At 55.6% G+C, this 26,370-nt stretch overlaps 11 protein-coding genes across 11 annotated transcripts; 6 read left to right on the top strand and 5 right to left on the bottom strand.

The window, feature by feature from the left end:
• Positions 1-480: 480 nt before the first annotated feature.
• On the bottom strand, positions 481-3,873 carry J7T54_001423 (uncharacterized protein; the record flags this gene model as incomplete). The annotated part of the gene is made up of 3 exons (XM_051506300.1): positions 481-1,463; positions 2,168-2,977; positions 3,060-3,873. The coding sequence occupies 3 exons, from the start codon at positions 3,871-3,873 to the stop codon at positions 481-483; spliced, it is 2,607 nt and encodes an 868-aa protein (XP_051362317.1).
• A 1,940-nt stretch (positions 3,874-5,813) lies between these two features.
• On the bottom strand, positions 5,814-6,227 carry J7T54_001422 (Oxalate oxidase GF-3.8; the record flags this gene model as incomplete). The annotated part of the gene is made up of 1 exon (XM_051506299.1): positions 5,814-6,227. The coding sequence occupies one exon, from the start codon at positions 6,225-6,227 to the stop codon at positions 5,814-5,816; it is 414 nt and encodes a 137-aa protein (XP_051362316.1).
• Positions 6,228-6,675: 448 nt separating this feature from the next.
• J7T54_001421 (uncharacterized protein) lies at positions 6,676-7,644 on the top strand (the record flags this gene model as incomplete). The annotated part of the gene is made up of 1 exon (XM_051506297.1): positions 6,676-7,644. One exon carries the CDS (start codon positions 6,676-6,678, stop codon positions 7,642-7,644), a length of 969 nt encoding a protein of 322 aa, XP_051362315.1.
• Positions 7,645-7,725: 81 nt separating this feature from the next.
• On the bottom strand, positions 7,726-11,641 carry J7T54_001420 (C6 zinc finger domain-containing protein; the record flags this gene model as incomplete). Its single annotated transcript, XM_051506296.1, has 8 exons — positions 7,726-8,646; positions 8,703-9,705; positions 9,956-9,974; positions 10,179-10,502; positions 10,657-10,771; positions 10,830-11,017; positions 11,099-11,230; positions 11,617-11,641. The coding sequence occupies 8 exons, from the start codon at positions 11,639-11,641 to the stop codon at positions 7,726-7,728; spliced, it is 2,727 nt and encodes a 908-aa protein (XP_051362314.1).
• A 1,126-nt stretch (positions 11,642-12,767) lies between these two features.
• Positions 12,768-13,487, top strand: J7T54_001419 (uncharacterized protein; the record flags this gene model as incomplete). Its single annotated transcript, XM_051506295.1, has 1 exon — positions 12,768-13,487. The coding sequence occupies one exon, from the start codon at positions 12,768-12,770 to the stop codon at positions 13,485-13,487; it is 720 nt and encodes a 239-aa protein (XP_051362313.1).
• A 62-nt stretch (positions 13,488-13,549) lies between these two features.
• Positions 13,550-15,424, bottom strand: J7T54_001418 (glutamyl-tRNA synthetase; the record flags this gene model as incomplete). Its single annotated transcript, XM_051506294.1, has 1 exon — positions 13,550-15,424. One exon carries the CDS (start codon positions 15,422-15,424, stop codon positions 13,550-13,552), a length of 1,875 nt encoding a protein of 624 aa, XP_051362312.1.
• Positions 15,425-16,513: 1,089 nt separating this feature from the next.
• Positions 16,514-17,005, top strand: J7T54_001417 (uncharacterized protein; the record flags this gene model as incomplete). The annotated part of the gene is made up of 1 exon (XM_051506293.1): positions 16,514-17,005. One exon carries the CDS (start codon positions 16,514-16,516, stop codon positions 17,003-17,005), a length of 492 nt encoding a protein of 163 aa, XP_051362311.1.
• Positions 17,006-17,514: 509 nt separating this feature from the next.
• On the top strand, positions 17,515-18,273 carry J7T54_001416 (uncharacterized protein; the record flags this gene model as incomplete). The annotated part of the gene is made up of 1 exon (XM_051506292.1): positions 17,515-18,273. The coding sequence occupies one exon, from the start codon at positions 17,515-17,517 to the stop codon at positions 18,271-18,273; it is 759 nt and encodes a 252-aa protein (XP_051362310.1).
• A 1,653-nt stretch (positions 18,274-19,926) lies between these two features.
• J7T54_001415 (uncharacterized protein) lies at positions 19,927-20,968 on the top strand (the record flags this gene model as incomplete). The annotated part of the gene is made up of 2 exons (XM_051506291.1): positions 19,927-20,530; positions 20,583-20,968. The coding sequence occupies 2 exons, from the start codon at positions 19,927-19,929 to the stop codon at positions 20,966-20,968; spliced, it is 990 nt and encodes a 329-aa protein (XP_051362309.1).
• A 619-nt stretch (positions 20,969-21,587) lies between these two features.
• On the top strand, positions 21,588-22,610 carry J7T54_001414 (Ribonuclease Z-like protein; the record flags this gene model as incomplete). The annotated part of the gene is made up of 1 exon (XM_051506290.1): positions 21,588-22,610. One exon carries the CDS (start codon positions 21,588-21,590, stop codon positions 22,608-22,610), a length of 1,023 nt encoding a protein of 340 aa, XP_051362308.1.
• Positions 22,611-24,211: 1,601 nt separating this feature from the next.
• J7T54_001413 (uncharacterized protein) lies at positions 24,212-25,566 on the bottom strand (the record flags this gene model as incomplete). Its single annotated transcript, XM_051506289.1, has 3 exons — positions 24,212-24,915; positions 24,968-25,371; positions 25,445-25,566. 3 exons carry the CDS (start codon positions 25,564-25,566, stop codon positions 24,212-24,214), a joined length of 1,230 nt encoding a protein of 409 aa, XP_051362307.1.
• Between the last annotated feature and the right edge of the window lie 804 nt (positions 25,567-26,370).

The following is a 26,370-nucleotide window of genomic DNA, read 5'->3' as shown; positions in this document are numbered from 1 at the left end:
GAGTTTCGTAGGTTGACTTGGGCCATTGAATCTTCAGAACCGACAATCTCGTCATGATCGTGAGAAAAGAGTATCTTGGACGTCATGAAACGTAGGCCATATGCGAACATGAACAGACAGACAAGTGAGATCTGGTGGGTCTTCATATCATCGTGAGCTTCAAAATTATGGTGTGGGCGAGCCCGTGGAAGTCCAAGAGCTTGTAGGCTGAGGCACATATACGCCCATTCATCGAGTGCACAGAACTGATTTCCGGGATATGCAGCCTTATTCTTTATACTGTGAATCGAGGATGGAAGCAAAGCCTCAAGGGAACGCAAGGGTAGAAATAGCAAGGCAGAGGGTATTTATGCCACATGTAGTATTCTAAACTGTCTTCGACCTTGTCAAATGATTGAGATAAAACCAGAGCAAAAGCAACGTACGTAGTGCATACGTGTGATAATGAGCCCTTCAACGCGATCTAGGAATGCGCGGGCATCACCCGACAGTGCAAACCACCTTGCCGATATTCATGGACGCCTCGACATGCTTGTGCGCCGCCCCTATTTCCTGCCAGGGAAACACCTTGTCCAGATACACCCGCAACTTGCCCGAATCAAAGTCCGTCAGGTACTCGGCCAGCTTGTCCCGCAGCAGACCCTGGTACTGTTCCTCCTGACTCCTCAACGTGCTGCCCTCTATACGGAGCCTTTTGAAGAGAATCTGGGACATGTCAACCTTGAGAGCCTCAGCGCCGCCCAGGATGCCCAGGACGACTATGCGGCCGTCGCGCGCCGCTGCGGTGATGTTCTGCTGGAGGTAACTCCCGCCTACGAAATCCACAATGTAGTCCACGCCTTTCCCATCCGTGTGCTTCAGGATCGCCTCTGCCCAGTCCTGCGTCTTGTAGTTGATAGCGGCTGTGGCACCTAGCTCCTTGACCACGAACTCGCACTTATCGTCCGACCCTGCCGTTGCGTACACGGCGCTGGCACCAGCTATACGAGACAACTGTATGCCCGCAATGGACACGCCCGAGGCGCCGGCATGCCACAGTATGGACTTGCCCTTGGCAAATTCCAGAACCTGATGCAGCGCTTGCGTGGCCGTGATCCAGGTCTCTGGGATGCCGGCGCTCGTCGTCCACGGCATCGAGGCGGGCTTGTGGAGGAGCATGCGCGTGCTGACGGCAATGTACTCGGCGTACGCCCCTCCGTAGGCCAGTCCAAAGACCTCGTCGCCTACTTGGAACCCACCATGCTCGTCTGAGCCAAAGGACGCAATGGCGCCGCTGAATTCGACGCCCAGCGTGGTCGGCGCCTGAGGTGGAAGCGGGTAGGGTCCTTTGCGCTGCATGATGTCCATGCGGTTGATGCCGAAGGCCCGGATGCGCACCAAGGCCTGGCCCGCGGGAGGCTGGGGCAATGGTGTCTTCTCATTGATGAAGAGGGCATCGCTGTCTCCCTTGCCCCCCTTGATGTCTTGAATATTCACTGTCAGCACTTGCGGTCGAGCAGGGGCGATGGGCTAATCTTTACCGACTGCGCGCATGTATTCCGACATTTCCACTGATGAAAGTGATAAAGTGAACTGACAAAGCCACCAGTAACCTCACATACGTGCGTGTATATGAGTTGGACGAGGTTCAAGTTGCCTGTGCCTGGCACGAAATCTGGACCCTTGACGAACCAACTCTCCGCTACTAGTCTAGATGTTGGAGTAACTACATGGACGCTTGCGTGATTGAGATCAAAAGTCCCGCACCTGTAGGATTGACAGGCTGACCCGCACCAGTGCGGCTGAAGGAGGCCGACACGAGAACCTAAGTATAATAAGCGAGGTGTGTGGGTACCAACGGAGTGGCCGACAACGATGGCGTCCGCCCTTCCTGGAGCTGGAGGGATCGTGAGATGTGGCGTGCACACTAGGCTAGCAAGCTAATCTAGGCATCCAAGATTCTGACAGGAGATTAGAATCGTCCATCATATAACGGTTTAGGTGGTTATTACTGTAAGGCAATGCAGCGAACGTCAAGTTTTCAATAGTGTAGTATGGAGATGACCCCCTTGCCCCCTTTAAACCTACTCGATAATTGCCCCGTTCGACCACTTAGACGCCGCCCTAAGCCTGCTTCCATACAGGTAAAAGGCGATGGGCACGGGGATCAAGAGACCCGCGAGCCCACCTGTGATGCTGGAGCCAGGCCCGACGCCCAAGTTGTGATACAGCGGTCCCACGACTAGGGGCAGCGCGCCCGCCACGCAGGACCGCAGGAACGTGTTGGCGCCAATGGCCGAGGCGGCGTAGGCCTGGAAGGTGTCGACGAGGTAGTTGAGCGCTGCCTGGAAGATGGTGAAGAAGCCCATGCCCAGCATGACGAGGCCGATGCACGGGGCCACCCAGGTGGTCGCCGGCTGCGCGGTCCAGCCGACGAGGAACTGGCTGCCGCAGAAGAGGAACGAGCCCAGGATCATGGGGGGCAGACGCATCTCGGGCACGGGCCTGTTGCTGGCCGCGTAGTAGGCCTTGTTGTAGCGGAACTGGTTGTAGATGTTGGTGGCGCATCCCATGCTGGCGCCAATCATGATGGAGAGAAAGGGCAAGGCGGCGGCAATGGGATGCCAGCCGCGGACCTCCTGGAAGATGATGGGGATGGCCCCCAGCTGCATGTACAGGATGCCGTAGACGAAGCTCGCGTACAGCGTCATGGAGAAGCAGATGGGCGTGGCGAGGATGAAGATGGGCCGCACCAGGAACTTGCGCGCGAGCTGGCCAACGGAGATCTGCCACTCCTCCATTCGGGCATGGAGGGCCCAGTTGCCTGTCTCGTGGCGTAGCTTCTCGGCCTTTTTGGCGAGCAGCAGCGGGGGGTAGCTCTCGTCAATGAATATGACGCCGATGAGCAGGACGACGGCTTGGATGATGCCCGTGAGGTACTCGGTCCATCGCCACCCGAGCGAGGGCTGCTGCGCTAGGACGGTGGATACAACAGGGCCTGTTGGGCGTTGGCGCGCCGTGTCAGTCATTGTGTGCTGAGCAAACCAAAACAAGTCAAATGGTCGACGGGGTTTTCGTACCTAGTGCTGGCCCACAGACAATGGCCATGGAATATCCGGCCAGGGCAATGCCTCTCCATTCCGCCGAGAACAGGTCGCCCAGGACACCGCCCGTGTTCGTCATGGGGGCCGAGGCGAAGAAAGCGCCCCAGAACCGGGTCAGCATGATAGTCTGGATATTCTGGGCCGTCGCCGTGGCAAACGAGAAGCAGACGGCAATGAACATGGGGGTCATGACCGGCAGCCGCCGGCCGAACACCTCGCTCAAGGGGGCCCAGAGCAACGGTCCGATGCCAAAGCCAAAGAGGTACAGGGTCGTCCCTAACGTAGCCACTGGGGTCGACACGTGGAACTCGTGCGCCACCTGCTGCGTGCCGGCTGCGTACGAGGACGAGGCCCAGGTAGCGGACATTGTGATGAGGCCATACATGAGCGTGGTCAGGACCTTCGTCTTTGTGGACCAGTTGATGGGGCGGTAAGGATCGTCAGGACCCTCAAAGTCGACAATGACGCTCACGGCCGTGGGCTTGTCGGCCAGCGGGTGATGGAAGACCGGGGCTGTTGGACGCGAGCGGATGCGCGAGACGATGTTGTCGACGCGGGAAGGCTGACGCGCAAGACATGCGGCTGTACATCCTGTCTCGCACCCGCCGTGGGCTCTAGACCTGGAGGCGTACGACCTGGTCTCTTGTAGACAGGGCCGGTGGCCATCGAGGACAGCGCCAATGGTGTCTTGGTGCGAGGAGGAAGAGTCGCTGCTCGAGCCGTCCTCTAGACTCCTGTCCTCGAACTTGTCAGGCTCTAGCTGCGCCTTGATGCCTGCTGCAGGGGCCATGGTGTCAGATGGCGTGATTTCTCTGGTAGAAGAAGAGAGAGTGATGGAGGATAGGACAAGAATCAAGGATGCTGCTCAAAGGGGCAAGGAGAGCTGGTTGTGATTCTCTGAGCCAGTTGAGTCGGCCAGTCATCGAGACGCGGTGCCCCCAGGCACTTATGCCAATTTACCCCCGTCCAACACGACGCATGCAGGGCTGCAAACAAGAGTCGGCGACGGCCATGTCCTTGTTTTGCATTTCAAAGCACCAGGTTTCTATGCCGATGTCCGCCGCGACAACCTACTACGTACGTACGTGTGTACGTAGTTGAGCATAGGCAATTGGCGCCCGCCCGGCGTCCGGAGGGTGGATTGGATGTCGATCCAAAATGCGGCTGATTGCGGAACACGGCATCAGGATGGCAACGAGAAAAGAAGAGGGATATAGATCAAGTTGGAGAAGAAGGATGGCGAGGACGGATCGGAAAGACCAGCCGCCGTCTGTCACAACTCGCGTCTTCGCGCCTTTGTGCGCCGCTTACGACGGACGGTTCAGCCCTGTCGGCCGATGCTCACTGACTAACAACGCGAGCTTGCTTGTGTAAGGCATGCTTAAGTGACTGTGTACCGTACGTGGATGTAAACTGTCAAGTAGGGAGGCGAGCGGAAACAAGACGGCCGAGATCAAAGGATCGAGAACCCTGTCGACAGCTGAAAGAGGACGAGGACCCTAAAGCAGTCGCCAGAGTCCAGACCCTGCAGATCGTCAGCACACAGCATGCAGGGTATCAGGCTGTCAACTGCTGGTGAGTGATGTTCCTTGGAATGAGGTCATGGCGCATGGTAAATACGAATGCCCATGTTCTCAATTCGATGCGTGCGATATGGAGATTGCGTGTCAACAACCTGTCCCTCAGCGCATGCAGGTTGAGCTGGGGATGGGGCGTTTTCGAGACGCAGAAGACGATGGCCCAAAGCGCCATTACGTCTAAGCGAGATCGCGCAACGCGATTTTTAGTCCCGAGAATGTAAGGCTTCGTGTTCTCACGATCGCTGCCTTGGGGGTTGACTCTTTAGCTGCGTGCCGCATTCGTCTGGCAGCAGACATTGAGCCCCATGTCAGACACATGTTGCATACCAAAGTTGTTGCAGGCATCAGGGGTGGCTGAAGCCACTGGCCCTGTGGCTGGGAGTGGCTCAGGAAGCCCCACTGGGTCACGTGCAAAGGGGCGCACCAAGGGAAGAACCTTCGCAGCCGAGGAATGCTTCTAGGAAGATCAAGAGATTGATACAGTCACCAAGGACCCCGTACTCGCAGCGATCTAGCTGCGCCCTCTCGACATTTGTGCACCTTCTCACTCTCTTCATTGAATCCAGTTTCTGACAGTTCTACTAGTTACTAGCGGCTACGTATAAAACCTAGCCGGTTTACCTAGGCACGTGACGCGTGCCCGCGAGGACGTATAGACCTCGTAGGGTCTTTATAGGAAAGGTAGACCGTAAATTCCCTCTTCTTTCTCTTTTCTTACCTTACGGTTAGATAGTTTCAATCTGAGCTACCAAGTTGTTCCAACAGGGCCTAGCCTATAGCACTGTATATCCACGATGCTTTGCGATGAGAGCAAGAACTTTTTCCGATGCAACACCACGCAAACTTCAGAGGTCGTATTTGTCGGCGAGGAGGAAGACTTGCGCGTGGAGTGGGATGTGCTCCAGATCAGCCATGGTCGAAGCGTCAGGACTCCCCTGGCAACCCGGCTGTCAATTACTACAAAGTCTTCATGGTCCCAGCTTTGGCATGAGGACTATTAATTAATGAGTGATCGATTATTATTACCAAGCACATGAGCTGAGACGTGCAAGATCAAGTACCCTTGAGGAGGGCGAGTTGCTCTCTTGGGCTTGCTGTCCAGCCAACCAACCACCCGACCACACAACATGGACATGGATCTTCTCGATCCTTACCAGCCGGCATCAAGCTCCATTAGAGCCGCGTATCCACCATTGGTGATGACCTCGGTATCAATGACGAACACCACCATCATCTTCGCCGGCTTCTCCTTGCTGTTGTTCTCGCCGACCGTGTGATGGCAGCCGGGCATCTCCATGAAGCTCTCCCCGACCTGATAAACCTTGGGCGGGTTGCCGTTCATGCCGCTCAGAACCTCTCCTTCCGTCACCGTCGCGACGACAGTGGCTCCCGAATGGCGATGAGGGGGCGTCCATGCGTCAGGGGAAAAGGACACTTCGGCGCCGATGACAGACTTGCCGGGGGCGTTCTTGAGTTCGTGGTCGTACAGGGGCTTGATGGCCTCGCGCGGGCGGGCGCTGGCAAGTGTTAGTTGTACTCGTAATGTATTAGTGAAGCCGATCATCCCACCGTAATGCTTCAGTGGTTCGCTCCGACATGATGGATAGATAGTGGTGCTGGGGACTTGGTGGCGGGGTTTGAGAGTATCTGGTGGTTGTGACGAGGGCGTGTGAGCGTTGTCGCTTCTGACAGCTAACAGCAGACCGTGAGTATCCTTATTTTATATGGATGAATCCTTTGAGGAGTCATTACGACTGTAACGTCTCTCATTCCTATCAATTAGGCTTTCCGGAGTGACCGGCGGCGTAGCCCGTGGTGGGTACCCGCCCGTGAAATGGATTCCCGCACCCGCCCGCCGCCCGTCCCGGATGGGCATGTGCCGACTTTACCATCCCTCAGAAACGTCCAAGCGGGATGGATAAACATTGCAAGAGACCGGCCGAAACTGTTGAAAGGGCCAAGAAGTTGATCCACCACCTACCTCTACACTACCAGGCACCATCCACGCCAGCATGAAGGCAGTCCAGATACTCGGGGATATCAGCTCCCCCAGGATCGTCACCAACGACGACATGCCCACTCCCTCACCCAGCGGTTCCGAAATCCTCATCAAAGTCCACGCCGCCGGTATCACGGGCGACGCTGTGACGTGGCCAGAGATCTACGCAACACCCTCTCGCATTCCGGGCCACGAGATCTCCGGGACCGTCGCCGCTCTCGGGCCTGACTATCTGGGTCCCCTGGCAGTCAACCAAGAAGTCTTCGGGATGCTGTCAGCAGACCGAGGTCAGGGACAAGCCGAGTACGCCATATGCTCTGCTGCGGAAATAGCTCCTATGCCGTCGTCTATCTCCCACGCGGAAGCGGCAGTACTCCCCATCCCTCTCCTAACGGCGTGGGAGACTATCGTGGATCACGGGAAAATCACGCCCAGCACGAAGGTTCTCCTCACAGGAGCCTCGGGGGCCGTCGGTTCGGTCTTCGTGCAGCTGGTCTCGCTTTTGACCGGGGCCCACACGATCGCTCTGGCGTCGGCTCAGAACCACGAGGCATTGAGGAAGCACGGCGCAGAGAATGTTGTCGACTACAAGGCGGCGGGTTGGGAAAAATCAATCGGAAAGTTCGATGTTGTCTTCGATACTGTCGGAGGCGACATCCTGACCAAGACGTGGGATGCGGTTGCGGACGACGGGATCGTCGTGACCGTGGGTGATCCGCCGCCAGCGTGGGCGTTCGGGAGGGGGAAAGCGGTAGAGGCGGAGACCCGCCCAGGGGTTCGTTATATGCACTTCATTGTGTCTCCCGATGCAGAGAGGCTGGCCGAGGCGTCTTCTTTCATTCACAGCGGCAGGATGAAGCCTCTGGCCGTGCAGTCGTTCGGCTTTGGCGATGCGGTGGAGGGATGGACATACGCTCAACAAAGGAATAGAGGGAAGAAGGCTGTGATAGTATTTGATGTCTACAATTGTAAGCGGGATTAGGTTTTCCCTTGGCTTCCTTGGCCCCGTCCATGATTCGTTTCTGCAGAGGATGCTTCCACTAGTCCTGGGCTGGTGATGCTGTCAACTCTGCGTGCTGTCGTCCTCGTAACCGTCGGGCCACCAGGCAAAGTCTGGCTGCAGGTCGTCCAGGCTGAACCACTGAGATGCCGCATCGGGGACGAAAGGCTCAGAGGACTGGCCGTTGCTCGACAGTTCTGTCCCGGAGGACTTGACACTTGGCTGTCCGCCGCCGCCAGATAAACTGGGAACTTGGTCACCTTCTGTGGTATGGCTGCCCACAAAATCTCGCTCCATCCCTAGAACATGCCGCGCGATCGTCTGAATTTCCGTGACATTTCTCGCTGTCCGAGGCCAAACCTCTCCGAGAGACCGGAGGCACCCGATGGTCACGCGGATCTGATCCCTGGCTACTGCCAATTCCTTCCCCTTAAGTAGGTAGTTGCAGGCGGAGAGGAGCGCCAGAGTCCCCTCGCTGACCATGCATGTGGTGAAGGGCGTGTGGTGGAATGGCCGAGAGGGGAGCGTGAGAAGGTGGATTTGCGCCTCCACGGCCCTGAGCACCCGGACGGTGTGGACGTTGATCAGGTCAGCTCTTGCCTTCGCACGGGCAGGTTCCCGGGCACAGCTGGATACGTCTTCGATGTCATTGAACTTAAGATCTGAGAGTGGCCGATGTATCCCGACGGTGGTTACGTGGATCATCAGGTGAGCCTGGAACATGAGCTCATCGACCTCACCAGCCTTGTTCATGAGTTGCCTCTTGTGCTCTGGCAGCAGGAGGAGCCATCCGTCCATGACCGCATCCGCAGCTTGGTGGACTTGAGTTGAAGAGCCTCCTGTTGCATCGCCCAGTGTCTGCAATAATGCTAGAGATGCGCATTGGGTGGCACCGATGAGATAGGCGAAGGACGAGAAGCACGTGGTTTCTGGCTCAAATTCACGGCATTCAAAGTCGTCCATGGTCTTAGACAGGGGGATGTCCTGGGTGGATATCAGACAAACGAATCCATGCCGTGAAATGTGGAATCATCACTCACCCCTGACTCGTACTCGGACTCCTCACACGGCAGCTCGACGGTGGCTTCCACGTCGCTGACAGCGAGGTCTGTAGTGCCTAGCGTGCCCGCGTAATATGCATCTGCGACATACAACATCCACCACGTCCTCCTCCAGCTTTCCTGCAGCACCGGATCCCTGTCCCCGTGGTTGGCTGCAAACTCGCGTCGAAAGAGGCCGATCTCAAGAGCACCTTGGGCGGCCATGTCCATCTCGCGCTTGGCCCCAGACATGAATCCGTGCCAGAAGAGAACCATTGAGAACAGCAGACGGGCTTGCACCAGGATTGGATCTGGCTGTGAAGAGTGGGAGAGGCAGTCGAGAACGTTGGCCTCCAGCGCGGAGGACCACTCATGCGAGCCGTAGAGGTGGCCGACCAGACGGAGCGTAGCGACGAGGGGCTTCCAGCTGGGCCACCTGCTCTCATCCTGGCACAGTCTGATGAGATGTTTGCGTGGGGGAACGAAGGGATGAAGGCTGTGAAAGTTGCTATAGTAGAGATGTATCAGCGCATCTGACTCGATGGCATTGCCGTCCAGGTCGGATGATGCAGGTGTCGGGGAGCTTGTATCGGGTCTCCCGAACCCAAGCCCAGGGCCGGCCCATGGATCATTAGTAATGCAAATAGTCTGTGGGATGTTGATCCTGATCCCGGTGTCTCGGTCTGGGGCAGAGCCGAGTGGCAGGCCGGCATTCTGAGCCTGCGCGGTCGCAAGTCGCTTCCGCCTCTCGGCCAGGGCAGCCCGGTCGAGTCCGCCTCGGCGAGACTGGGCGTAGTCACAATCTTTCTCGGCCTCGACGCAACGGCCGCAGCGGGGCCGGCGGCTGTCACACTTCAGGTGGCGGGAGCGGCATGGCAGACAGGCCAGCGACGAGCGCGTGACTCTGCTGCTGGCGCCTTTGTAGGCCTGCGGTAGTTGGAGGCTGGTGCTGGCTGTGGCGGCATCCATGCCATGGACACAGGCTTCATTCATGCTGTCAGGTCTGAGTTGTTTGGCATCTCAGGTGCGTTGCCTAGCAGGTTTAGATTTTTACCACGGATATCCGGCGGTCGGCGCCCGCTACTAGCGTTCGTGGTGACCTGCACCTGGATGCAGGAAGGGCGGGTATCCAACGCGATGGGTCGCGGGAATCCGGGTATTCAAGTTGTAGGCGCCCGCCACCATGGCATATAGCTGGATGCTGCGGGGAAGTAAGCACATTTTCACGTTCATTCTGGCGTTTATAGACTGACAAGATGATGCCGACGATGTCTCCAGCGTTAGTCCCAGCGCCAGCTTCCACGTTGCCGAATCGAAGGTACAGACCCATGTACAGCATAGCCTAGCTCTGGACTGTCCCTTTGACGAGGAGCGGGATGCGGCGGCCGAGGCGGTCGGCGATGAATGACGCATAGATGATGGTAGCCGTCAGTTTGAAAATGCCATACACACCAACAGTCAATAGCTAGCTTGAACCGGCTGGAACACCAATCATGGTGAAGGTTTGAGGCGCAAAGTAGTTGAAGGCGTCGATACCAGTCAGCTTCTGCAAGAGGAACAACAGCATCGAGAGGAGGAAGCGACATCGGTTGGTCGCGCTGCATGCCAGCGACTTGAACACGGCAATGTAGTTGAAGCTCCTGGCGCTGCTCTGCTCGCTCTCGGTCTGTGCCACGATTTCGTTGTATCCGTGCTGGACGTAGGGGTGCTCAGCTGGCAGCTGACGGAGCTTGCAGAGGTTCTTGAGTCCTTCTTCGTCCTTTCCTCGGGCAATCAGAGCACGCGGCGTCCCGATGGGGACTGGATGCTGTCAGTGCGCGGATCGACAACTCCATGGAAACTCGGCCTTCCACCAAACAGAAATCATGACGGAACCTGCTGGTATCATCTGTGCCGAGGGACAGTTGCCAAGACTTGTTCGTCTTGAAATGCGCCTCTGGCCAGCGGCTGATACCGTAGTTGATCCAAAAGGCCAGAGCGAGCGCCATGATGATCATGAGGCTGTATGAGGTCGTCAGTGCGCCACGGATGGACTTAGGCGAGTTCTCTGCCAGGAACTGAAGTGACAGCTGGTTGGGTTGTCAGCAGACGCATCTTGCCAGGGGGTATGTATAAGATGAAGCGTACCATGGACGTGGCACCGATAGGCAATCCGGCCAGGGATCGGCCAGCATACATGGCGTCCAGGAGAGGGACTTCTTGCAGGGCAGCGCCGAGCATGAAGACAGCGCTCATGATGGCGATGGCGTACTTGCGGCCGAGGAAGTCAGCAAGAGGGGCCGCAATGTGGGCACCTCCAGCGCCGCCGGCCGAAACTGCACAGTACAAAGGTCAGTACAGTAAGGAACGAAGGGCTGGCGTTCTCGCTATTGTCCAGGAAAACATGAAATACGCACGCATGCCTGCCACAACGCCCTCTCTCTCGTCTACAGCTTCATCTGAGAGCTCGTCGTTCCCAAAGGTCGAGCGGAAGGCAGGGAATGTGAGGACACCGCCAATATTGCCTTGGTCGAATTCATAGGCGCAGCCTGCACAGGCAGTCGTCAACGCCAGAAGAAGAAGCCTCTTGTTGAAGATCTCTCTGGGGTCTTTCTTGTAAAGAGTGATAGCAGTGGCTGATCAACCTGTCTGCTGGTGATGAGAGGGCCAGCGGAAGGAACTCGTCGGCATGTCAAGAACAAGGAGGCTATATGTACACTGTGTTCCAACCACGCCGTTGTCCCTCGATTGACTCGAGAACAACCCCGGTTCTTTCGGTCCGCCTCTGATGAGTCTGGGGAACCGAGCTCGACCCCACATGAGCCCCGTGGGGCAAGGTCCGCAATGGAGTCTGATTGTGCAAGAACGTTGTTGGGGATCGGTGAGAAAGCCGATCTCATACTCTAGAGGTCCATGGACAGGCCAAGCTGCCTACATTTCCGGATCCATCGCCAGTCCATGTCTCGGACTTGGATCCGTTGAATGATGACCTCTCCAGGCCCCCAGAATTATGTCCAATCCAACTTTCAAGTGGACAAGAGTCACAAGACGGCACCTCATCCGCGTCGCGAGTGTCGACTTTTGCGGGGTCTGTCACTTCTCCAAGTACAGTCTCTTGTTACCCCAGGTGAAGGACCCCAGGATATCCACCAGACATGAAAGGCGTCTGGATGTTGAAAATGTCTACAATTCTGTACAGCCGTCCATGCTCATTGGCGGAGGGAGAGTCGCAACCCGACGTTGACATGAGGGTCCTGCAGTGCGCCCCTAACAGAATCGGCATCAGGCTAAGCAGTACAAGCTGGATCTATCCTGTTCCAATAAATATCAGAGAGCGCAATTCCATCCCGTAGCACTATACCTCAGAGCGTTCGACTGGAAGTCGCCTCAAGCAGCGTGGCTGACGCCTGCATCTTGCGCAGCGTTGCCATGTCAAGTACCTGTCAGAAAAGGATCACTCAACTGAATCCATGAATGCTTCATCCATCTTGCACCATATACAAACGCCACAGGAGTATTGGTACTCCATGTTGCTCTTCATGTTCGATTCCTTTCTATCTTCAGTCTCGGGTTTTGAAGTTAATGATCGTTTAGAACGTGGTGCGTGGCATCCGATGAATGTCCTTTTTGTGGAAATAGCGATGGTTAGAGGGCCTTTCAGAACTGGAGTCAGACTCAGAGGCTCGGACACACTCCACGTCTCTTTGTTGCCTTTCATGTTCTCGTCGTGGTTTCTTCAGGAAAAAATTGAGAATCGAAGAGGGGAAAGGAAACCCGTGCGGCAGAGGCCGAGCTTGTGTGCACGGGTGACGGTGTACCCCAGAGACCGTAGCAATGGTGTGATGGCGATAAGTCAAAAAACGCGTACACAAGAAATATTCCTCATCGCGTGAAGGGAGCAAACCGGCCAGTCACTCATATTTGCATCCGACTGGAATCTGCACGTCACTCTTCGAAAGTCGAGACTCCAGTTGCGGCATCTCCACATCAACCTGACAGTTGTCAGTGACGTGGAACTTGGAGGCAGAACAGCTTCATGTTGTCAACTTCACCTCACCATCCCCAAAACACCGATCAACAACCATCATGAGCATATCCCTACGCGAGTACATCCGCTGGCTCCCCGACGACGCCACCGAGCCAACCTCCACCATTGTCGTCACCTCCCCCGGCAGTCACTTTGTGGACATTCGCGCCCTCCGCCCCGCCTCAGCACCAACCGACTGGCCATCACCATCCGCAGAGACAGTCCAGTTGACGCCCGACCAGCTTGACTGGGCTATCGCGGGCACGTCCTCCTACGAGCGCGCAGGTAACCACACGCGCGGTCGCTGGGCGCACTGGATTGACTCGCGCACAACGGACACCGATGGCGTCGCGGATGAAGGGGACAATCACACGCAGCCCGATGGCACGACGCTAGAGAAAGGTGTCATGCTCAATCCTGCCACGGGCAAGGAGACGGAATACGAGGAGCTGTGGAGAGATGTGCAAGTGTTGCCCCTGTCGGGCGACAAGATTCGGAGTGTGGTGGTGCAGATGGACAAGGGCAACGACACCAGGGGCTCGGTGGTTCTGGCAGGGCAGTACTGCCAGGGCCTCCTCAGAAAAGCGGGAGCCATCAGCGTGGAGAGATGGCAGTTTGGTCAATGTGGGTGGGAGAAGGTTCTGGGGATGGGCACTGGCAGTTTGCCATGCCACCAGATCTTGTCTGCCAGTGACCTCTCACAGGGACAAACGTTTGACTTTGGCGGTGATGATTGGAAGGTTGTCGAAATGTCGTTTGTTAGCTCCAGTGATCTCTAATCACAGCAGCGCAGGGAGCTTCTTTGGACATTTTTTATTCATCTAAGCTGTAAACGTGATCCTCACTTCCCGCCAGCCGGCACCTTGAACAAAACAGCCCGTCCCTCAGGGCCCTCGCCCGCCGCCTTGTCGACACGGAAATAGCCCTTCCTCTCGAGCTGCAGAAACTCGCCAGCCTTGAGCTCCTTGACGGTGGGGTCGCAGAGCGCGAGGCTCATGGATTCCGTCTTGGGGTTCAGGAAATCGTCCAGGTTGTCCTCGGGATCCAGCGAATCCTTGGTGATGAGGTAGTCAAAGTCCCACAGCTCAACCTCCAGCAGGTCAGGGTTCTCCGACAGCCATGTGATCTTCTTCTCCGTCTTCTTGAAGTCACCCTCGAGGTGCAGTTGCAGCTGCAGCTCCTTGATGGGTGCCGACGCCTTGTCGAGACCCTTGACAATGGCGTTGCCCCACTGCATGAGGGTGAACTCCTCCTCAGGGGCAAGGGTCAGTACGTCAACCTGTTCGAGCCAGACCTTGCTGCTGAAGCGCACAGGCTTGGTACCGACATCAGGGTTCTTCTGGTGACGGGGGCGATCCTCGTAGTAAGGAGCCTCAGGTCCACCGGTCAGTGTGGCCAGGATAGCATCCTGCTTCTCGATCGCGGTGAAACGCGGCACGACAGGGTCGAGGATGCGCTTGTTGATGGCCCACAGAGCGTGCCAATCCATGTTGACAATGTTGCGGGAAGGGCCTTGCTTGACCATGAACTCGCGCAGAGCCGCAGTCGTCAGTCCACGGCGGAGGATACCGCGGACGGTGGGCATGCGGGGGTCGTCCCAGCCGCTGACCTTGCCGCTGTCGACAACCTTGGAAAGCTTGCGCTTTGAGAGGAATGTCCGGATGAAGTTGATGCGGGAGAACTCCCAGAGGTTGACGCGACGGATGTCAAGCGCGTTCAGGAACCAGTGGTACTGCTCATTGCGGTCGGCGTACTCCGTCGTGCGCAGAGCATGGGTGACACCCTCGAGGCTGTCGACGATGGGGCAGGCAAAGTCATAGGTCGGGTAAATGTTCCACTCCCATCCAGTGCGGTGGTGAGGTGCGGGCTCCTTGTCCGCCCAGTTGGGGAAGCGGTAGATGATGGGGTCACGCATGGCACCGTTGCTTGAGTCGAACTGGATACGGGCGCGGATGCAGTGTTTCCTTCCCAGGTCGGTTCCATTCTTCATCTCCTCCAGCATCGCCAGCGACTCCTCGGCAGGACGGTCACGGCACTTGCTCGCTCGGCGGTTCATGCGGTCCTCCTTCTGGATCTCGGGCTCCGTGTCATCTGCGTAGGCGTTGCCGCTCTTGATGAGCTTCTCGGCATGCTCGTAGATCTCCTTGAAGTAATCACTCGTGTGGGTGATGCGATCGATCTTGACGCCGAGGTTCTTGGTGTCCTCCACGATGGAGTCCTGGTACTCCTGCTTCTCCTTGCTCGGGTTGGTGTCGTCGAAACGGAGGATCATCTTGCCGTCAAAGGCCTCGTTGGCAAAGTAGTCGTTGAGAAGGGCAGCCTTTGTGTGGCCGATGTGCATGTAGCCTGAGGGCTCGGGTGGGAAGCGAGTGACAACGCCATTCTCGGCATTAGGGAGAGGAATGTTGTAGTTGGCTCCACCCTTGTTCTTGTTAGGCTTGGGTACGGCCTCCTCCTTGACCTCGGGATGCGCCTGTTCAATGTGGTTGAACCATCTCGTCACGCTCGCGAACTGACCCTTTCGGATCAGCCCAATGGCTACCTTGTTGTTCCGGAGGGCCGACCAGACTTTCTTGTCGGCGTCGGAGAGGTCGTAGCCGGCGATGTAGGTGCGAAGGGTCAGGTGCTTCTCGAGAGTAAGCAGGTGCGGCTCGAGGGTCTTGAAGTCGGCGGCAACGATGGCCGGGACGAGTGTCTCAATGTCGAGGGCGCCCATCTTGCTGGTGTCGGAATATTGCAAAGGGCTTGACTCGGGAGAACAAAGCTTGCGCGCGTGCCTCGTCGAATTGTCAAGTTTTGGAGGGGTTGGCTCGGGCGGGATCTGCCCCGCGGTCCCTCGCCCCACCTGTATCACGTGCGTCACTCATCACACCACGCTGGGCAGCAATGACATATTCTTCTTACCGTTCCCATTTTCTGAGTGTTTGTTCTATCAGAGCAAAACCTCGATGTTCGACTGCTATTCTATTGACAGATTGTCTGTGCTACGGTATCGAACACTTATTGAGCGGAAGACTTCATGATTGATGCTTAGTCGGTACTTTGCGTAACCATACATCCGGGATGAACCTTCCAGACGTTTTCACCGACCACAAAGGGACGCATTTGTTTCTCGCGCTTGGTCAAGACAACTCACCCTTGCTTGCTTCGCCTCACCCGCAGCTGAAACACTATTGTACATTGTCTCAGTATCGGCGGTTTTGGCGGTGATACGTGGTCGATGGTCCATGTTGTGCAGGATAGTCACCTGTTTCTGACTACCGCCATGAGGATCTCTCCTCTGATCACAGAGATCAAGATCACGGGCATTCGTATCCAGGCCTGGAGAGGAGTCGAAGAAAAATTAGCAGATTCTAGGATGAAATTGTGGAATAATGGCCCCAATCAGAATCGATATGGCTATGATATCGGCCAGTGTTGGCAACACTACCTGGTACGAGCTCCGGCCCGCAGATTGCAATGCCCTGTTTGCTAAGTACTTCCCGAGAGCTGCACAGACTCAAGGGGCATAAAGACTCTGTTGTTGAGATGAAGTTACTTTCAGCTATATTCTCTGATCAGCCCCCGACTGTTGTCATCCAGCAAGCTGCTCGAGTAGCCAATAGATCGACCACACTTGTCGTCCTGGATTTGGGCCAAGCTATGGATCGGACGAAGCTCAACGCCCAACATCCAGAAGAAACATATCATCTGATAATCAGTCCAAAACCCTTGATTCACCTCTTTCCCTTGGTTCACAAGGTGCGCCGATGTCGGCACTTTGTGACCTGCTATGTAACCCCCCTTTCCCACAACACTGCTGCTCATGGGCAAGTCTTTCGCCGAGTACAGCCAAGAAGCATTCGAAAAGAAAACCATAAGAAACTTCATGCACAACAATATGACACTCAACATTGTTGACCATCCTTCCACGCGCTGGCACGCCAACGAGACCCTCCTGCCGGTTCCTGTCATCGAGTACTGGCGCGACGAACCTATCCCCTACGGCTCCCCCCCAGCTACACTCGTTCTAACAATCTCAAAGCGAAGCGCGCAGCCCTATGACAAGCCCACGTCCGAGATTTTACGAGGCGACCTCACAATCACAGGGAAGAAGCACCTGCTGTGTCCTTGGGGTGCCTACAAGTTCAGACTCAACAACGTCTACTTCATCGAGAAGGCCGTCGACTCCTCGTGGACCATTCACGCAGGCGTGTACGAGCGCGGCGAGAAAATGGGAGAAGTCGAAATGCTGCCCATTGAGGTCTGGGACGTGGAGCAGCCCGTCCAACAGAGAATCGACTTCAAACGTCAATGAGGTGATCAAGTACATGTACGCAGTATGGACTGGCCGAGACAACACGCAAGGCTTGGTACTTGTTGTGCGGTACGATCCTATTCTTGCCTAAAGAAGGGGCATGGTAATTCATGAGGTGATATACACCAACAAACAGTGGCTTTCAAGGTAGATGTTGGTGGAGGTCCACCCAACCAGACACTTGGCTAGAGCATAAGTGTCCAAGTGTGGATGACGTGTGACGAAGAAAATGATCTCAGCTCTCTTGATAGAGAAATTGATTGAAAACTTTGCAGTCATGGATGCCTAAGTGAGGACCCGGATGTCGGTATGTTGACGTGTACTGTTCTGGCTCTCCCTGCCGCTTTGGCGGCATACTTAAACGTGCGGTACGCACGTCTGACGGTCTGTCTCTGCACTCTGATGTTACAAGTCCCAACACTAGAACACAATCTCAAATTAAATCACAAACTCGAAGAATTTCGTGCCCAGGCTTCTATACTACTACTATTCGCACCCAATCAACGAGCATGTCGTCCAATCCGCATTTCCCCAAGATTCACCTGCTATGCAGGCAATCTACAGACGGCGACGCATTCAATGCGGCCCGCGAGAAGCTCAACCTGGACAAGTCCATCGATATCACCATCCACAACTGCACCCTCGCCGACCTGGACGAGAGGGTCAAATTTGACACGGTTGTCTCGCCCGCAAACTCGTATGGGAAACTCGATGGCGCGTTTGATGATGCCATCTCTCGCGCCTTCTCGCCTAGAGATGACTATGATGCTCTGACCAGCGTCGCACAGAGGGTTTTGTACCAGCAGTGGAGGGGATATGCGCCGCCAGGAACGTGTACACTGGTCGAGATCCCTCCCGAGTTCGGCACGCGCTCCCGGAACCTCTGGGGCACTAAGAGCGTAGCCTTGTGCCCGACCATGCGTGTCCCAGCCGACGTGCGCTGGAATCGGGAGGTTGTATACAACTGCATCTGGTCTCTTCTCGTCACAATCTCCAAACACAACGACGCCAATCCGAATCATAAGATTGGAAGCATTCTGATGACACCGCTGGCCACCGGTGTCGGCAAGATCAGTCCGCAGCGCTGGGCGGAACAGTGCGTGCTCGCCATGAAGCACTTTCAGCAGGCAATGGAGGCCCCGGAGAAATGGAGCCAGCTCGACTGGCAAGACCTGGGGAAAAACAGTCTGGAAGTTGAGAGGACGTGGCTGAGAGAGCAGAAACCGGAGGAAATGGTTGGTTCGTTTGGGCGTCTGAGTGAGCAGTAGATGGAAGATGTCATCTTAAGAACATTGTGCCAGAGAACTCAGCGATGGACAGGATTGCCATTGCTATAGGTCTCGTCTGGGAAGACGGCCTTGCATATATCAGGAATGATATTGGCAACGTCATTCCCATGTGCGCCAATGTTTTGACAAATGGCAGCTTCATTAGAGGCGTGTCTCGGTCAATGAACCCTCCCAAAGAGCTGGTTTCGAGATAGAGCCTCTCTTTTATGCATGGAGATAGTCAGGTTCTTACTCAAGATTTATTCAAAGGACCAAATTCGACGCATGAAGAGACCAGATAGTGATGGACGCTCTCATTGTTGCGTTCACCCTCAACCATGCCCACCGCCACTGCGTAGGTGGGCCCAAATCAATGGCAACTGCAGATAAATGATCGACAGTTAATACATCTTGTCTCTCTTTGCTTGATGGGTGCAGGCATCTGCTCGATAAACCGCACGAGTTTCACTAGTGCGCTTGTCCGCTTGATAAAATACGTGCGGCTGGGTCCTAGCACGCCGCCCGGCGTACATCTTCTGAAACAGTTCGAGAAGAAGAAGCCGCCCGAGCCTTACGGGACAAACCAGTCGTTAAGCGTGAATTGTTGGTGGCGCACCTGCGCTCTGCGTCGTCAAGAGAAATGAAGTAGTGGCGGGCGAGAAGGCGGATCTCGCCATTCCGACCGGCGCCAAAACAAGCATGGCGACAGTTTATTGCACAGAAGGTTTTTTTTTAGAGGGGGCGGGGGGGGCCGATAGTTGCGGTTGGAACTTTTCACTTCGGATTGCCTCGTGGGGGTCAGCAACTCAGTGCAATTCTAGAAGCCATGCTGACACGTGGTGCTTCAACGAGCGCGAGAGCCCCAAGGCGTGGACTTCTTAGCCCGGGTCAGCGGCATCTGCCAGGAGCTTGGCTGTGAGCTGAGCTGCTCGACTCGATCGCACACTGTCAGGATTGATGGTTCTGTTTCCATTGCTTGACGAAATTCAAGTTTGGTACAAACAAACGTCTTGTATGGTATGAACATGTTTGCGCACATCTCCAACGAGATTGATGCCCCGCTCGTAGACGACCCTAACGGAATCTACAGTATTGTTGCATTGCAAGCTGCCCTCCATCGGTCCTCAAGCCTGATCTTGCGATCTTCCTCTTTGGGCGGTCTTGTCTTGCGCATTCATGTTTCTCGAGTTCAAGCTGGACCCCACGTGCTTTCACCTCTAACTCTCAGTGGGGGATCGAGGCGACCAGGGTCTGCACTGCTGCAGGGACAAGGCCACAGACAAACAGCCCGCGATCCTTCTCCACAGCGGATTCACTTTCGCAGGGCATGCCTCTGCCTTGTCGTCAGGAACAAGCCCACGTGCACGACGGCGGACAATTTTTCACTGATTCGTAGTCGTTACCATGCGCTGCGGCTAGAAACCACGAACGTGCTTAACGTGTGAGGAGTGGCGCGAGGCCAAGCCTGGCAGGATCATCTCGAGTTGCACGAGATCCGCAAGGCTGGGCGGGTGGACGCCCGCCATGTTGGCAACCAACAGCGTTACATAAAGTTGCCCACTCCTTCGAAGTGATCGTGTGCCAGATCGATTCGTCTCTGGCTGTTATTCGAATCTCTCAGTTGCCATTCCCTGCCGGTGTCCATCCGTCAAGATGATTATCACATCCAATGTTGTTCGCCTGCTGGCGGCTCTCCCCGTAGTTGGAGCTACGGCTGTTGCAAGCAAGCCCTTTGACGTCAAGGGCCTCTCGCTTCGTGAGGTCGGTGCTCGAAACACTCTCGAGTGGCGCATCTGGCTCGAGAAGGACGGGGAGCCCATCTCCTTCTGGCATGATATTCCTCTGTACCCCGACCCCGAGGACAAGAGCATCATCCACTACTACACCGAGATCCCTCGGTGGACCGATGGCAAGATTGAGACAAAGCGCGATGAGCCCCTCAATCCCATTTTCCATGATGAGAAGAATGACCTGCCCCGCTTCGTCTACAGCGTGTGGCCTCACAAGACCTACCCCTTCAACTACGGCTCCATCCCCCAGACATGGGAGGACAAGAACCACGACCACCCATTCACTGGCTATCCCGGCGACAACGACCCGGTGGACATATTCGATATCAGCGAGCTACCGCCCAGCTACATTGGCCAGGTCAAGAAGGTCAAGGTGCTGGGTGCCCTGGCCATGATTGACGACGAGGCCACCGACTGGAAGGTCATTGCCATTGACGTCGAGGACCCTGTTGCCTCCAAGGTCGAGTGTAAGTCAATCTTCCTGTAACGCGCCATGAGCAAGTCGCTAACAAGAAACAGCCGTGGAGGACCTCGACAAGTACCGCCCTGGTGTCCGCCAGCAGATGTACGACTGGTTCATCTACTACAAGGTCGTCAAGGGTGACGGCACAAACACCATTCTTGGCGAGGATTACCAAAACGCCACCTTTGCTCAGCAGGTCCTCAGCGAGTCGCACGATTACTGGCTGGATCTCATGAAGGGCAAGAGCAAGCCCGGCAAAATTGTGCGCAACCAGACCTCCAATGCACGCTTCTGCTCGACCTACATCCCCAAGGAGGAAACGACAGAAGCTTTCAAGCTGCCCAGCGAGTCCGAGATCCTCCCTGCCGCGGAGAAGCCCGAGGAGTACAGTCGGTGGTACTACCTCGACCCCGAGAACAACTGGGAGCAGATTCAGGTCTAGAGCTTTTTGTCGTGCCGCGCAAATGAGATCGGAGGAATATATGATAGATGAATGCCGTAAATTTTAAGTGTGGATGAACAAGCGATAGAGCATCGCTGAAAAGCACGTGTCGACTGTGACGCGTCTGGGTCGTGTTGGCGAATGATTCGATAACTTTGAGATAGTTTATAGCATAGTGAACCAATATTCGCAGGACTCTCGACATGGAGACTCCCACTGCCGCGCGATGGCGACGGTTGCCAGAAAACGGTCGTGTTGGTCGCGCTCGTCAGGTAAAAGGAAATCAAGACGCGGTCTGTTCAAATTCTGGGTATTACCCCACTTGTCCCGAACTGTGACGACTGACGATCCGACTGGCGGCCGGCCGATGGAGTCACAACTAATCGATGCGCGCGTCCTGCCCCTTCAGCCTCATGTCATCTCGAACTGCTGATCTATACCTAGGACCTCAACCGTATAGAAACATATGAACTTGTGGTGGCTCCCTAAACTTACTCGTCCTTCCACATTCGCTGCTCGTGTTTCGCGATTGGCCTGGACGCCGAGCTCGGATTCCATCCACCCCCGAGCAGGTTCCTCTGCCAGCTTACCAAGACATCGTTGCTGCCGGCGCATCACCATGGCGCATCCTCAAAAGAACTTTGCTACGCCTCTACCACAATCGCCAAGATCCAATGTTCTTGAATGGCGGTTCCCAAAGCCCTACCAGAATTATGTCCTTACTGGAAGATCTCGCGCCGCATGGCACACGTCATTTGTGATACCGCAGCTCGACGTCTTGCTCGACGCTGGTCTCTGTGTCAACAAACTGCGTCCTAGGCATGTGTTCATCACGCATGGCCATAACGACCATGCGCTTCTCTCACCGGCGTTTGTGAGTCGAGAGAATCCGCCAGATGTATACGTGCCCGCACAGATGAAAAAGGCGTTCAACGACTACATTCTCGCTGACACCATGATGAATCTTGGGGGCGATATCAAGGCGGAGGATGCAGAACAGATGGTTATGGAGCCAAAGAAACAAGAGGGAAAAGAAGACAAGGATGACCCGGGTCGAACTGCCAACGAAAGAGCCTGGTTAAATACGCACACCACGCATGGCGTGAGGGACGGCGACATCCTGGAATTGCACAGGCTCAAAGACGTGTCGGTAAAGGTCTTCGATTGCGACCACACCGTTCCATGCGTGGGCTACGTGTTTTGTAGCACACGACACAAGCTCAAGGAGGAGTACCAAGAGCGATCAGGGCATGATTTGAAAGAGCTGAAAGAATCGGGCGCTGAAATCACCTACCCGTACACAGTGCCCATATTTGCCTTTCTGGGCGACACTTCGACGGCGGTCCTGGCTTCGGACCCAGAGTGGCTGCGGAATGAAATCTCGGTGGTCATCACAGAATGCAGCTTCCTCATCGAGGAGCATCGGGAGCAGGCAACGCGGACAAAGCACACGCTATGGACAGACTTGGAAAAGGTCATTCGGAAGTGGCCCAAGACGATCTTTGTCCTGATGCACTTTAGTCTGCGGTACAGCGAGGAGGAGATTGTGGGGTTCTTCAAGGAAATGGAGGACTGTCCCAACAACATTGTCATCTGGGCAGACGGCGAGCTCGAGACGTCAGAGGGGCCGAAAGGCGAATGAGACTGATCGTGGCCTCAACTTTCTTTACATATGGTAGCTGCTTGAGTTAAAGGTGTGCTATGGAGGACTCATCTCATGAGCATTGGCTGTCTGGACTAGGTGAGCCATGCCGATTGCGCCCAACGAGCGCGATGCTGGGGTGGCATTCACTCCAGAAGAGGCGGCTCTGGTGGTCGAGTTTGAGATGCAGTCTGGGAAACAAGCTTCCCTGGGACCAAGTCCGATTATGCTTTCAGTCCAGAGAATGGGGCTGAAGTTACATGTAGCTCGTGGCATTCCACGTGGGCTACTGTCAAAGACAAAGCTAGATGCTCCCTTTTTGGCGCTTGAGGTCTGACCCTTCAAACTTAGTCTCAACCTCGTCTCGACGCGGATCATCACTCCTATGGGCTGTTCCAATGTCCACGTACAGGCTATCGTCTGGATGCGAATATGCTGCGCCGGATGCTGTTCGTGCAAGTCGGCTTGGGGGGAAGAATAGCCCAACTGTACACGTTGTCCATGATTGATCTCGCTCATTGTAGGCACTGCCATTGCCATATTTCAGAACGGTCACAGCGCCCGAGTGGCTAAGATTGTGCTCGTCGACGCTTGCTGAGAACAATACAAAGTCTCCTGGATCCCGATCGCGACGACCAACAACGACCATTCTATGAGACATGTGAAACGTATAGAGACCGACTCACCTCGTCCTGAAATGGGTGTGAGCTTGTCACTCCCGCACCGTGGATTCAACTTCACCAACAGTAGTACCCTTCTCGCAGCTCTTACAGCCATCAAGTCTTCCAATCAGCATTCCCATATTAAGGCTTTTCCAGAAATAAAGGAGGCCCCCCTAGCCATGTGCCTGCTTTATTCTTCCCACAACATCTGCTCAGCATGCACACAGGGCCGCGATCTCACTGTCTTCAACTACAGAGACCACAACCCTGTTCCATGTGCAAGGGGCATAATCGATCCACGTTTGCCCCGCGGCGTCAAGTGTGCGTTGGGTATCTACGAAAGAGGAACTCATATTGCGATAACGGGCATCATGTGCAGGCATTGCTGCGCGACGAGGGACAATCATGGGAGAAAGAAGTCTTTCTGGGGGCGCGTGGCGGAGAACTGGAGCGCTGGACAGCCACCGATGGGGTATTTCTGAGAATCGATGTTGACAGCGAAAAGGCATGCGTGAGCTTACACGCGTGAGCTTGCGGAACGTTGAAACACGGTAAAGGCAGGGCAACCAGACGTACAAATTCATTGACGCCAGTGTAACCGTAAAACATGTATTCATAGATCGACCAGCCATGCGAAATGCCTATCCCTACGTCCACCCCGAGAATGATGGGAGATCTCCTCCCCTTCACCAAGCATATTCCGCTTCCCCGTAAATTAAGAAAAGGCAGGCTCACCCATGGCCTGCTGTCTAAATGCGCAGATCAAATGTCTCTGTGGGCGAGATTCTGGACACCTTCTTCCCAAATCTGTGAGCCAGCCGATGGCAGCAATACTCCGTGAGCAAACGTGAAGAAACCCAAGGCCGTGACGAAATAAGCCAAAAATATACACCAGACCCTCTCGAATCATACATGCAAGGCAAAAAAGCAGTGATCTGATCAGGGTGTCGCCGCCACCTGGGGGTGTGTCTTGCCGTCAAAGAGCTCCTTCTCAGTGAAGTAGTAAGACTCCTTCTCAGCAAGGAAGCCCTCGTGAAAGGCCTCGAGGTATCGGCCGGGGAGCTGCTCGCCAATCGTGATCTTGATCCAATCTTTTTTGCCGGTCCAAAGATGCTTGATGAAGATGCCGGCGCAGCCCGAGTGCGACTCGAGGAAGCCATTGGCCTCCGTGCAGGGGAGCTGCTTGATGTCGTCCTCAAAGTCGTAGCGGGTGTAGGTTCCGAAGCCACCCTGGTCGGTCGGGTGGCCGGGGCCGTTGGTGCGGAACTCGGTGCATTCGGGGTGCTTGCCGCCGTCGTTGGCGCAGTCCTCCCACTCGGTCATAATCTCAAAGGTCTTCTCGTTGTTTTGCACGACGATGAAGCCGGTGTTCACGTACACCTGGCCGAACCTGTCCGTGTTCTTCTCGGAAACAGGGTCGAAAGCGAGAGCCATGGAGTTGTTCTGAGGGTTGATCTGCCAATAGTTCATGAGCCACTCAAAGGGAAGGTCCATGTGGTGGAAGATGGCGTCAGAGTCCATGTAGATGCACGTCTTGTGGTCCTTGAGGATCTCGGCCATGATGGGGGGTTTCTTCCAGGAGTCGCGACGGTCCTCGAACTGGTCAATTTCGATGTAGTAGTACTTGTATCCGTGTATTTTGGCTGTGGACGATTAGCAAAGTTTGCAAAAACATTCGCGTGCACAAAAACGTACCATAGACCCAGTGGTTGAGAATCCCAGTGGAAAGACCGTGCAGCTTGTCGGCATTGTCCCAGCTCATCAGCTGATCACCGTGGAAGACCTGACCGGGCTCGAGGAAGCCACGGCTATCGAGATCGATGATGCACAGGTCCTCGCCGAGGCCTTCCTTGTAGAAAGCCTCGCCTGGAAGCTCCCATTCGAAAGCACCCCATGGCTTGTACTTCTTGGCATCGGGCTTGATGCTGGGGCTGTAAATGTCCTTCAGATACGTCTGGCGGAGCTGAGCGTTGGTGATGGAACTCTCTTCGGGAATGGCGGGAGCCTCCGCGTTAGACTCGGACTCGGGTGCCGGGGGCGCGGGTGTCTTGCTCTTTTCGTCATCGACTACAACGGCGGGCACATTGGGTGCGGCAGTCCTGGATCACGGTCAGCAACTGAGGAGGCACAGGTCTGCGGCGTCGTCTCAAACGCGCGGCAAGCTTGGCGTACTTAGCAGGGGCGGACCAGTAGTCGAGGTGGTTGTAGACGAGGCCGACGAAGACGGCCATGAAGACGACAGCCCCGACAAAGAGGACTGCCGCCTTATTAGAACGAGCCTGCGCGCCGAACATTATTGCGGTCGCGTGGCTTGATGGGCGTGGTGATCGTGCGAGTGCGAGAGGTCGAATTGCTCAATCAGGGAGCAGTCGATGCGGGCGCAGAGGCAATCGCCAGTCCCGTCGCAGCGAATATTAATTAGACGAGATAAGGTTACAGAGCGTATGGTACGAAAAGAAAGCAGTCGCAACAGAGAAGGAATGATACCGACGACCGATGAAGACGAAGAAGAAACGGCGTCGAGGTCGAGAAAGCTGCACAGGGACGGGCCTCTGGGCGAGGACTAGACTCGTGGGAAAAGGGGGCGGCGAAGAAAAAGATCCAGAGCGACTCCAGGGCGTATGCCATCCGGATTATGGCAATTTGGGGCACAGTGGCGCCTTGGCAAAGGCCTGGCCCATGTCAGCCGTGGTTAGAACTTGGTTGGAATGGTTGCCGTTGGAATTGGGGTCCCCGACTGCCTTATCGGGGGCTGCAGCGCCATTGGAAGCGTCCGACGTGCCCGCTGGAGACATAATCACAGCCTACAGGCGTCTTTGATGCCCGCCAAGGGAGGAAAAGCGGTGTCCACGTGGATGTGATTGGGCTGAAGGGCAGTACGTCCCTCAGGTCCCAGACTTTCAATTCGGACGCGTTCAGTCACTGTGACGGGCGACACGACTTGGCTGCCAGTCAAGCTTGCACGCCAAAACTCTCGACGTGTTCAGCCATCCTTCAATTACTAGAGCACTTTGCTTCTGGATACATGCCACTCAAGTTGGTCGTTTCAGTCGCGCGCGGCCTTCGTCCTCGACTCACAATGTCAATCTGTCATAAGC

This window comes from Emericellopsis cladophorae (assembly GCF_022114955.1).
Source record: "Emericellopsis cladophorae strain MUM 19.33 chromosome Unknown NODE_21_length_315015_cov_118_186755, whole genome shotgun sequence".
In the NCBI taxonomy this organism is placed as follows: domain Eukaryota; kingdom Fungi; phylum Ascomycota; class Sordariomycetes; order Hypocreales; family Bionectriaceae; genus Emericellopsis; species Emericellopsis cladophorae.
The sequence above is the reverse complement of the archived record's forward strand: the minus strand, read 5'-3'. Positions and strand labels throughout refer to the sequence as shown.